At 41.1% G+C, this 12,597-nt stretch overlaps 1 protein-coding gene across 1 annotated transcript; it reads right to left on the minus strand.

Annotated features, from left to right (window-relative positions):
- Positions 1 to 9,267: 9,267 nt before the first annotated feature.
- LOC111218390 (probable 2-ketogluconate reductase) lies at positions 9,268 to 11,981 on the minus strand. The gene is made up of 6 exons (XM_022740670.1): positions 11,872 to 11,981; positions 11,211 to 11,592; positions 10,303 to 10,474; positions 9,843 to 10,021; positions 9,668 to 9,764; positions 9,268 to 9,551 (listed from the first exon to the last, which is right to left on the minus strand). Exons 2-6 carry the CDS (start codon positions 11,587 to 11,589, stop codon positions 9,395 to 9,397), a joined length of 984 nt encoding a protein of 327 aa, XP_022596391.1. The 5' UTR covers positions 11,590 to 11,592; positions 11,872 to 11,981; the 3' UTR covers positions 9,268 to 9,394.
- Between the last annotated feature and the right edge of the window lie 616 nt (positions 11,982 to 12,597).

Genomic DNA, 12,597 nt, shown 5'->3' on the forward strand with positions numbered 1-12,597 from the left:
AGAATACAGTGAGTCATATAATTTAATACAATTTCATTTTATTTTTTAAAATAACAACACTGAAATTCAGCCACTCTGAGAAGCTGTAAGCTAAATGCCAACATCAGCTCGCTAACATGCTCACAAAGACGATGCAAACACGCTCATGCTAGGCAAATGTAATGTTTACCGTGTTCACCAGCTTAGATTAGCATATTGACATTAGCATTAGCATGTGTAAACTCAGAGCAGGTGAGGCTGGAAGGAGTTTTCAAGTTTTCTCTGCATTAAATGTTTTGTAAAGATGACGTGTCAGAGGGGATATACTGTATATTTAACATTTTCTTTACCAAATACACAAAGCTAGTGTTGGGAAAGCTACCTGGAAAGTGGTGTGAGCTAAGCTACCAGTTACTTTACATTAAATATATCTTTACCACACAGAAATGTAGCAAGCTTAGATAGACCAACACGGCAGACGTAGTTTACTCCATCAGAAACTACTTCTCGAGCCAAGTCAATGCTACAACAAACAACAAACAAGTTATTCTTTCAAACTGAGCAGAATGATCTGCTGCGCTCGAGCTTCAGAAATGCTCATGAAAACATAGCTTGTGTGGACGCCACTGCACTACATGATTGATAAAAGAGCTTTGCTACTGAAAAGCTATTTGATTCAGAAATCTAGTAACGCTACTACTTGTAGCGACGCTCCTCCTCCAACGCTGCACGAAGCACAAAAATGAAACCATCCATGAACTACTGTTTTTTTTTTTTTTTGATTCTTCAAAGTGAACAATATGAGGATAAATCCCCCCGACTAAACACAGTTTGTCTTCTTCCAGTGTTATCAAAGCGTTACAAACTGATTTGGGAGCGGTGAATCCCCAAGGTGTGCAGACGCTATTATGCCTTAACTTTGATTTACCTTTGCAGCAAATATTACCTACAAATCTCACCACAGAGAAATTCTTCCACTTGATTCCTTTTAATTCTTTTACAAAGGTTTGAAGCAAATTGAACAAAGTATGACTAAACCCTGCTGTTTCCAGTGGGATTTTACCTCCAGAGCCTCTTTTCAGCAGAAGCAATGCGAGATGGAATAAAGATAGTGAAAAGCACTTTGATAGTGTTCTTGCGAGCTCATGAAAGGTAGACAGTGAAAATATTTCAACTTTGAGACATGAGCAGTCTCGCTGCCTTAAAAACACGAGTGAACTCAACTTAAAGGTATAACCTCTTTCTCAACTCAAAAAGTAAAGCGGGATACGTTTCTTGTCTCTGGCACCTGCGTGGGTCTGGTCAAGCTTGTTTTACAGTAGTTGTTACAGCAACTGTCAACTTGTACCTGGTCTTATTGTCTTTTAATGGTTTTTACGATCAGCCTATTTTGAATCTTTTACTTTTTAGCGATGCTTCTAAGGGGAAATTTGTCTCTGCTTTGTTTTTCACTGCACTGTGTCCCTTCCTGTTATGCACATGGAAACTGTATAAGAAAATGCGGTAAAGACAATCTAACTCAAAGGTCCAGTTACTACATATAGCTGCAGAGCTTTCAAGTGAAAGTGTCCTCATAAGATGAAAAACAAGCTTTGATTTGTTTATATTCACTGGAGAAGAACCTGTAGCAGCAGCATGAATTATTGTCTTGTCTGTCTGGAACAAAGGTGTGTTGATGTGATGTTGATTTTAGCACCAGATCCCCTTGTAGAGAGGTAGGTGCCAATTCATGGGTTTACAACACGCAGGCACGACCACGTGTCAGTTTGACCACAACCTTTCCCGAGAGTCATTATCTGGTCTTGGCAGCAATGTATATCTGAGCTGCTGTATTTATACAAGAAGCTCTGCAGGTGTCAGACAACCATAAATTTACTCTACAGAGGATTCCCCGCACTGTCAACGCATCGTGATGGAGGAGACCTGTGTTTTTAAAGGGGATACGAATGGACAAGATTGACACAATCTCTAAAACACCCACCTATAATGTATGATAAAGTATGCTTTCTGATCCCACCCTGTATCCAGGTGTGCCACAGATGCTCCTTCGTACACCTCTGATGCACTGGGCAAGGTGTACTTGGCTGCGATCTGCCCTTGGTCTTGTTTTAACCATGACACTAATCGTCAGTGAGTTTTTTTAAAAACTCAAACTGTAATGTGTCCTGAACCTTAACCAAGTAGTTTATACCTCAAAACCTAAACAAACCTTAAACCTGCAGTTTACACAGCTGATATTGTGCAGCATTATCATTCATTTGGAGTCGTGTTTCTGGCCACCTGATGAATGTGACTCCAATATTCACTCTTATTTTAGCTCTATGTTGGTCTCAGTAGCCAGTGAATCCCTCACCAAATCTTTCATCCACTTCCTGTTTCGCTAGCCTCTCTCTCTTTGACCCTGATGACATATACAAATGTGATAAATCAGTGACACTGTAGTAAACAAACTTGTAGACAAGCTCAACCGCTGAAAAAAATGTGAAATATTTGTGGGAGGACACTCACACAGAGGCACGACAAGTCCTGTGCTCGAATATTCATCAACCATCCAACATGCTTAAGTAAGAACTTGTGGCGTTTTTTAAAACTTGAAAAAAGGATGAGTGCTCCGCCCGCCTAAGGCTTCTGCAGCTGCAGCACGGGCCCCCCAGTGAGGAGCAGTCACCGTGTTCAATCACAGCGAAATGAAAAAGAGCGTTAATAAATGTCACACATGGCAGTGACAGAATATGTGTTGAAACCCCCACAGCCTTTCAGCGCAGTGTCATGTCCATGGTTTAGGTTTGAGACTCAATTATTACTATACTATTAGTGTCACTGTCATGCTTGTCTGGCAATTGGTCCTCGAATCACAATTAGAATTATCAGTTGTTTTATTAACATAGTGAGAAAAAGCTAAATGCTTCTTTTAATATCTTTTGTTACATATTTGAATTTTGTTTTGTTACTGTGCTGAGTAAAAACATTCATATCCCCATCCCTAGATTAGATTGGAGCACTTGACATTTGGACATATACTGTATATGTAGAGAGACTGTAACCCCTGCATGTCAGAAATAAATCTATTAATCTGTAATTTACTTAAAGGGGCTGTTTGTGACTTTTCTTTGCCGCCAAACGAGGTTTCTTGCTGGGAGCAGATGGTGGTGATTCAGCTATCATTGCATGTACAAGACAAGAGGTTATAATATGCCCTCAGAGCAGCGCTATGTCTTCAGGGCAGACTGGACGCTACCGTGACTCAGTATCGGAAAGCGATGACGGACAGAGGCTAGCTGGTTAGCATGCTAACTTCATTTTGAAGAAAATGATAGTGACAAAATGATAGAGACAAGAGTTACCATTGGTGTTGCTTTCCACCTCTGGAGACAGCTCTTGGTCAGTAAAGGAATGAAGTCTGATGCTGAACTCATAATGTTTCCTCTAGACTGGTAAGTAAACAGCTGTTAATGCTAACATTGGCTGTGTAGCAATAGCAAAACGTACAAGTAGCTCCTTTAATGTAAAGTTTCTAGAAACAAGTGTCTTCATTTTAACTGAAAATGTCAATGTCAGTGTTAATAATCACTGAACTAACTGTTGAAGCTTCACCTACCCCTGGTTTGACCGTCTGCTGTTTTCTTTGTTTCTGACATTATTTAAAGATCTTGCCTGTCTGAAGTCGAACTGAAGTCGACAAAGACTTTCTCATTGCATAGTAAAAATCTTGGTAAAGAGAAAAATTAACTGATGGATTAAATATGCGCTGCTGTCCTTATGAATAGGCTAAATACATTTGAGCTTTATTCCGTGAAGATGATTGGCATTGACATTCACCACTAAAAAATAGTTTTATTAGAAGAAATAAGAGACACTGTAATTTCCACACAATAATTAATTGATTAGGGCGAGATAGGCTGAGATCTTAAACATGACATATTTTAATAAGTACTTTGGAATACATAATTATATATTACTATATAATTTTAATCATATTTTGCATTGTGTTTTGACATAATAAATTTAAAGTGAAGGTTGAAATGAATTAGATTCTCAAAATACAACTTTTTGATCTTTTCATCTGTTCGTACAGATTTGCAAACCTGCTTAAATTTCAAGTCCCTGTAGGACTCCATTCCTTCCACTTTTCATTAGTGAAACGGAGAAACTGTGTCAGCTCAGCGGGGTTTTAGCAGTGGGGAATTGCAAATGGAAACCTTAGATTTTATGGTCCAACTGTAGAGGCATGTCTGCAGAGTCAAGACAAGGCCATTAGTGAACCGTGCAGTCATTCTTTCTCTGGGAATGCTATGGAAATGTGTGTAACCCCACTGGCAAAACTAGTTATCGAAAGAGATCCATAATAAACAGCCTATAAAAGGAATAAGAGGTCAAACATGTGGCGAATCGTGGCCCACAAGGCGCCACTGCTATGTATATAGATGAAAGCACAAGATTTATTAAAGTCAGATCAATAAAGTGAGATGGATGGGTTACATTGGAAGGAGCTGCAGACAAACAGGATGGGTATGGCAGGTGCAATGACAAAAGCCGTTGATGTGACACTTATGTGTGACCGTGAGATACTCAACTACACAAAACCCAGAATAAAGTGGAATCAAAGGCTGCTGCACCCGTTTTATTTTACGACGCATTTAGGTGAAAGACTCTTCTCCTTCAGTTGAAGAGCAGTAAGATGAAATGAAAGCCAAAAAAAGGGGATGATAAACAAAAAAATTAATCAAATAATTAAGTAAATTAATAACAATCTGCTGAGGAACCTGGCAAAAACAGTGGTTGGCGTTTCTAGCAGTTTGTTTCTTTTTATTTGAATACTAAAAGAAACAAAAGCAGATTATCAAAATAAATACAAAAGCAATATTACAAATATTTTATTCATTTAATAATTAAAGAGCACTGATCAGTGATGCACTAAAGAAACATTTAAAAAACATCACTATTTTGCTCAAGCATACTTTATCAATATACCAAAACAAACACCAAACAAAGGCTGGGCTCAGCTGCTGTCCCTCAGGTGTGTCTCAGGTGTGTCCGGCCCACGGGCGCTTTTATATCCTTCCACTCTGCCCCTTGTGTGACTCCTAGTGCTAGACGTTCTTTTACAGAAGTAAAGTTTTTCATCATGATTAGCTGATTAGCTCAATTGGCTACTTGTTATAGTATGTCATTAAAGTTAAAGGGCCGTGAGTGGAGAGCAGATGGAAGCAGAGCGCCACAGTCAGACAGAAGGGTTTGTTCTGACCTGACCAAAATAAAACTCTCAGGCTGACCCTTCAAGTCAGACTGTAATGAAATATAGAGCCATAATGTCATATATTTAATAAAGACCGCAATGCAGGGGGAGAAAACGGGGGGAAAAAAATGTAGAAATAAGCCCCATTCAGCTTGGATTTATTTCTCCAAGGAAGATGGGGAGATTTTCAACATTACCTGCGCTGGCTGGTGATTTTTACCTGGTCCAGAGTGTGTTTGTGGGTCATTTTTTACCCTCTTTCCTGTAATAATTACAGCTGAAATTACCTGTTTTTTTTTTTCTTTTCTCTGGTCCTTTAGTGTAATTTAAAAAGAAAAGACTGTTGAGTGAATGAAACTAAGGAAGTACAGGACAATGAAAACATCTGAAGGACACGCCTGGTTTTGAGAGAGGTCACATCTGTGATGGAGTAATGTAGCTCTCACCATAAGGGACACCTTCACAGTTTATAGGAGCAGCCTTGGGGGAAAAGGCCAGCCGGAGTCGGCCGCTCTGTGGGCTTTAGGGAGGTCTGTGCGGGGCCGCCCGCTGAAAGGGTGCCCTTCATTTCTAGACAGCGTGCCCTTTTTAAAATACGATCATAGATAGAGGGTGAGTGGCAGCCTTTACTGTTGTCTGTCCTCGTTGCTGCATTCACCCACAAACAGCCTCAAGAGCCTCATTTGGGCTCATTGTAGCCACGGCCTCATGTTCAAAATGTGACCATCAACTCTGCACTGTAATCAGGCTTTTACTCAGACATATGGATATATGCTCCGAGTGGCTCGAAGAGCATTCGGCTTTGTGTTCATATAAATGACATATCCTTTTAATAGCAGCGTATTCAGCTCAGTTGTATTCTGCACAATGACAGACGCAAAAGAAACAACAATAAGAGTTCAGATAATATACAATACTTGAGGCAGCGAAATATAACACGAGCAGTTTATAATTGACAGAACCACAGGATAAGGAGTCACGATGCACGACTCAGAGACAGCGATCAGAGGCGAAGTCTTTAATTCAGGCAAGGTCGGTACACGGGTGATCAATCAAAAACAGCCAAATCCAGAGGGCGGCGGCTAAACTTTTGGTCAAAAATCTAAACCAGTCAAAGAAACACTGGGTAGAACACGGAGACACTGCTAGAACGTTTGATACGGAGAACAAAGAGGAACTGGAGCAGGACGCAGGGAGCACGCAGACTAAATACACTGGCGGGGGGGTTGGCAATGAGACACAGGTGCAACACATTAGGGGCGGGGTCGACAATCACCGGGGCGAGAAACACACGATGGCAGTGGAAGTGGAAACCTGGAATGAAAGAAGAGGTTAGACACACACCAAAATAAAACAGGAAAGGAAAACAAACAGAACAAGCAACAGAAAAGAAAATCAGGACGGGACATAACAATGATGACGTGAGCAATCACTGCAGAGTACATGGTACGTCCAATGAATCACCGCTGTCTCCTAGAAATTACATTTATTTGCTTCTAACCTGTTTTTCCCTATCACATTTTGATGAGAAATATCATTGCTACCTGGATTATGTTCACTGGCGGTGTGCTACGTTTTTACTCTGCACACCAGACCCCAGACACCAGACACCAGAGGCCCAGTGCTATGAAGTACAACACACCCAGGATATCTTTTTGTTATCTGGACTAACTCACCCTAACCTGGACAACCCTCCAGTCCGGCTACGAGCGTGTTCGTGTAAAAGAGGCCGAGTTGTTAATTATAAGCAACATCGTTCTTAATATGATATGAGAAGACACGCTGATACCTGCAGGTAAATTTGATTACGACATCCACAAGTGATATTCAACAAGGTGAACAATGTGTCGATACTTTTTTCCAATAAAAGTCATCAGAGGATTTCGTGTTTATTCCCTGATATGGTCATAAAGTCTCCTCATGTTATTCTGAACTGCAGTGATGGAAGAAGAGTACAAGCATCAACACTGTCTGGAGAATCTTTGTTCAGAAAAAATGACAGTATAATATTATTATGTATTTATTTAGTGTGATAAACTCTCCCTCTGTTTGTTAGAAGCTCTGTATTTTAAACCAGAGTGGACACACGCTGCTGTGCAACAACAAAACGATTCGACTGATTCATAAAAAACATCTACTGCTTGTGATTATTTCTCACTTCAATTTAAACTCTTTTGCTCCCGTCGGGATCCTGTTGGATTGATGTCAGGTTAGTTCAGCATCAGTTGCCATGGTGATTAACCACCCCGGTAGGACCTAAAGTCCAAGTGAGTGTCTAAACAGAACCATAAAACTGTTTAATCCTGCTTTAACAGCAGATACTGGATCGCAAGAGCAGATATCGTAGAGAAAACCAAAGAAATGTGATCAACGGTACTTTCATTATCAACATTTTGCCACACGGATACGAACGGGGGACGAATTAAAGGACAAACCTGGACTCCAGGTGCAATGGGGGGTCACTGAACGGCTGCTGTGGCCTTCACAGTCACTAGATTTCAACTCAGCTGAACATCTGTGGGAGATGTCAGACAGCGCTCTCCACCACTGTCATCAAAACACCAAATGAGGGATCTCTAGGAAGAATGGTGTTCATCCCTCCGGTGGAGCCCAGAGACTTGGAGAATCAATGTCAAGGAGAATTGAAGCTGTTCCGGCAGCTCATTAACGCCATACTAAGACACTTTATCTTGGTTTTTCTTTAATTTGTCGCCTGTCTGTGCATTAACGTTTATAGAGAACCTAATCCAGCCAGCGTTATGTTCCTTTAGAAACATGTTTGCTGTTGCGTTTCAGCAGAATATAAATGTAATTTCTCAGAGACAGAGTTAACTGGATGCAGCTGTGACACATTCAACCCACAGCTCTGCTTCGTCCCCGTCTCCGTTCAGATATCCACGGGAAATGTTTCAGAAGCAGCAGTGTCTTCAAGCTGTCTGTTCTTCAGCGGGCACATTGCCAGCATTTCCTTTAGAGACGCTCTGCATCTGCCTTTCCAGTTCCACATGCATATTGAAGACACCTTTGCAGCGAGCTTATGATTGATGTGGTAACAGATACTGAGGCTGTACTGTACTTGTTTCAAGCAGAAGGAAAACTATAGTGTTCCTCTTCACGACAGAGTCGGGAAAGGGAAGCTCGGGGACATCAGCTGTGCTGCGACTGTAAAATGTCAGTCAGGTTAGTTTGTCTGAGTTGAGGTGTTGAATAATATAATATATAATATATATATAATATATATATATATATGTAAATACAGTATATAATATAAAAATAATATTTTATTATTGGAGTCTAAAAAGAAAAGCTCAGTCTTCGTCAGCCCAGTGACCATTTTTTATTTTAAACTATTTGTCATTTCACTAAAGGTTGAAAATGTTTCATAATAAATGTACACACTCAATAACACACCTGCTGCAAACTGGTGTTATTGCCTTTCCACACAGCTCCATGAAACAGTGGCACAGATACATAATGGCTCATTTATCAGTCTTTACTATTGCGGAAGGTTTCACTTTGAGAGTTAGCACTTTGCATTATCTCGAAGCATTATCACAAATCAAATCAAACACGGATGAAGGAATACATTAGACATTAAACAACACGCTATTAGAGCCAGAAACATGCAAACCAGAACAATGAGCAGGGGGGAATTTAATGTGTAATTAATTAGTAAAATTATTATTTTGTTTTAATTGTGCATCATGACATTTTCATAAATGACGCAATCATTTGCAAACAGTAATTTTGGTGAAAAAATGTAAATAATAAAAAAACCTTCATATAAATTATGTTTTTAAATGTTTTAATCAAAATGATCATTAAAAATGTTTAAAAACTCCTTTAATTGTTTTTATATTTTTCTCATATTAAATCCTATCACTGTGACAAACCAATGATGGGAACTTGTATGTTGTTGCCACCTGACCACATCGTACACTTGTTTGCTCTCTGTCTGACTGGAAAGATGACATCCAAGGTAAAAAACTGGAGTATCAAAATGAAGAAGCTCGTTAGCAACAGGAAGAAGGAAAAGGAAATAGAGTCGGATGTGGGGAACGGTTGCGTTTGTTCTCATTTTATTTTCCAGATCTCTGAAGTAAAACAGTGAGGCCAACAACATCAGCGCAGCCTCTACAGAATGAATGAGTTACACTGGTTGTGCTACAGTTGGTCCGGTCACTGCGACTTGACCTCGTTTGGAACAGGTAAGCCTTTCACTGCAGCCGCAGCGTTTTCCGCCATCTTCTCCACCATCCTGCTCGCTGTGTCGTAGGTGCTGATCCCGATGTGGGGGGTGATCAGCACGTTAGGCAGGCCGAGGAGCGGATGATCCCTGCACAAGATGAAGCGGAGGAGCTGTTAGGAGTGAGAATTAATTGCATATTACAGTAATACGTTGTTCCATCTTGAGAATGTGATTCTGGTTTTGATTGGTCTGAGAGATGAGACCTCGGTAAAGGTTCAGGATGAGTCACATCTAAAGCCGCTGCACGGATAGTTCCCGACTGGAGAGCTTTGACTAAAGCATCCTGGTCCACAACTTGACCTGAGACATGAAAAGAGCCTCATTATTAAGTTGAATCAATAATCATGAATGAAGATCAGAAGAAGACCTCATTCTCACCTCTGCTGATGTTGACCAGTGTCGCTGTGGGCTTCATGAGGGACAGCTCTCTGTGGCCAATGAGGCCTGTCGTATCCGAGGTCAGTTTGACCGCTACCACGACAAAGTCCGACCTCCTCAGCAGCTCGTCCAGCCGCTCACAGTAACTCGCTTCAACTTCCTGCTCAGCTTCCACACTCCTGAGTGGAATAATGAATTCACAAACTTTCAGACTCATACTCTAATTTTTCAAGCCTTCAAGAATGTAATCAACACGCTCGATGAACCATCCAGTTTTTAAGAGAGGGCGATTTCTTTTTTCTTTCTTTTTTAAGGAAGAGGAATAATCAGCTCCCTTTGAAAAAGATTTACCCTGTAAGATAAATGCCACTTTGTTAACCATTAGCTGCTGAGTGTCTCTGACTGTATATCATTTTCAGTGCAAGAATGTTTGATTTGCTGCATGTTTCCTCTTCTTTACCGTCTGGTCCTGTTGTGATACAGGATCTTCATTTCAAATCCTTTGCTTCTTTGGGCAATTTTGTAACCGATCTCTCCCATTCCAATGACCCCCAGAGTCGACCCTGTGACTTCAACTCCCATCAGGCTTTGCGGTATATGGGTAGTCCTTGGATCCAGAGCTATTTGATGACCTATGAGGAGAGGAACAAGAAAAAGTCCATGTTGTGTTTTCGTTTTGTAAAACCCTGCGTGTCTGCTGCAGCTATCTGCATCTTTTGCCCAGTTTGAAGGAGTTATTTGTATGTTTTTGCTTGTGCTACAGCAACGTTAGCATTAACAGCTGTTTACTTACCAGTCTGAAAGAAACATCATGAGTTCAGCATCAAACTTCATTCCTTTACTCACCAAGAGCCGTCTCCAGAGGTGGAAAACAACGCCAATGCTAACTTTTGTCTCTATCACGTCTTTTTTTAACTGCTGAAGTTAGCACGCTAACCAGCTAGCCTCGTCAATAACGACTCACATTAGCCTCAAATCTGCCCTGAAGTACCCCTGCTCTAAGGGTGTATTATAACCTCTAGTCTTGTAAACATTACGATGGCCCAAACTCTTGTCAAGCAACAATCACCACCACCCACCGCCGGCAAGAAGCCACGTTCAAGGGCAAAAAAACTTTTTTTTTAGCTAAAATACCAAATCACTTCTTTTCTCCTACTGAAGTTAATCTGCAGATCCGCTCAAAGGGCGGATTAAATCCAGATTTACAAATGACCCTTCTAGGTCTCTGCCTCAAAAAAAAAAGAAACAAATATTTAACGATAAATAAAAGAAGATGAAGTTGATGTTGATGCTCACTGACGAAGTGGATCTGCCTTGTCAGTGGGAATGCACACGGATGAACCTGCGCTGGTTAACCTTTGTTCTCACCCTCGAGGATCTTGCGAGCGGACGCCAGGAGCAGACCCATGGCCATATCTGCAGTGGCGTTGCTAACCACGCCGGGCGTGTTGGCCACCTTCACCCCGAGACCCCTGATGAAGGGCACATCCAGGTGGTCGATGCCCACCCCTGCGCTGGCGACCACTTTGAGCGATGGGAGCAACCTGAGCAAGGCAGGCTCGGCCGCAGGGCAGTACTTCCACATCAACAGGGCCTGGATTTTGGGGCCGTGGAGCGCTGGGTTTTGTAGAAGCTCTCTGTGGCAGACGAGCTGGAAGTGTTGCTTCAATATGTCGGCGAGTTCTTCGAGGTAACCGAATTCACCCCCCACCTCTGAGATCAGCGCCCACGGCTTTTCCTCCTCCATCAACTGATGTGAAGATTTATTATATAATATTATTTGACTGGAAATAGAGGCAGCGTTGTTCCTGTTAGCTGAACATGTGAAGTCTGTTAACAAGCAAGCATTCAATTTATAGTTTATGAAAAATAAAGTGTCCAATAATAAATGAATATTTCTGTGGGTTTAAATAGAGCTGTTATTTAAAGGAAAGAATATTGATCCTTTATTTTAAGACTAAATAACATGATTCTGTCAAGTAACTTCCGAGGAAAGTATTAGGAAATCAGTTTTACAAGGAAGATTTACCTCTTTAATCCAAGCTGGAGCTTCAACCCGTCCTGTCCTCAGTCTGATCAGGTAGAAGCTGAAGGTGGGAGTTTTTTTTAATTTTTTTTCTCCGTGAATGAAGTTACAGATTGAACATGGTGCAGTTAATGTGGAAACTGCAGCCTGCGGCATGAAGAGGTGGCAGGGGGAGGGATGTTGTGCCTGGTATATTATTCACAGATAATGTATGACAGGAGCTGGAACTTTCCAAGCTGTATGCTGCAACCTTTCCCAACAAACATGTTGTCAGCAGTGGAGAGGATTAAGAAGCGAGATGACAGTGATATAGTTTGGTAGAAAAAAAACAAACTAAAAACAGCAGAGATTGTGTTGGATTACTAAAAATGCAAAGTCTAAAATGTCTAAAAAAAAAAATCTCAAGAAATGTGTGATCATGGCAATGGTCTGTTTCATGTGGTCGCCGGTCAATGACATCATATCCCCCGTGTGCATTCGTCGGCGTTGTAGTTGCCCGCCAGAAGCACGAAATGGATTTTTTTTTTAATCCAGTTTTAAGCCGCATTTTAAAGATTTATTTTTTACACCTTGGTCATTTTCATCTACTGGATGGAGGATTTTAGTCATCGGGCGACAGGATCTTAAGTTATCAGAGAAAAAAGCTGAGCAAATGTTAGACAGCTCAGCTCCGAGACTTCCTGCGTTCACCGAAGAGCCTCGGTGAATCACTGATGATTTTTGAAGTGA

Source organism: Seriola dumerili, unplaced genomic scaffold (genome assembly GCF_002260705.1).
Source record: "Seriola dumerili isolate Sdu_G_001 unplaced genomic scaffold, Sdu_1.0 BDQW01000052.1, whole genome shotgun sequence".
Classification (NCBI taxonomy): Eukaryota; Metazoa; Chordata; class Actinopteri; order Carangiformes; family Carangidae; genus Seriola; species Seriola dumerili.

Coding starts and splice junctions, on each gene's coding strand:
- LOC111218390 (XM_022740670.1), bottom strand. CDS start 11,589: ATGGAGGAGGAAAAGCCGTGGGCGCTGATCTCAGAGGTGGGGGGTGAA. Junction 9,765..9,842: donor ACTGGTCAACATCAGCAGAG/GTGAGAATGAGG, acceptor TTCATGTCTCAG/GTCAAGTTGTGGACCAGGAT. Junction 9,552..9,667: donor CATCCTGAACCTTTACCGAG/GTCTCATCTCTC, acceptor CATCTTGTGCAG/GGATCATCCGCTCCTCGGCC.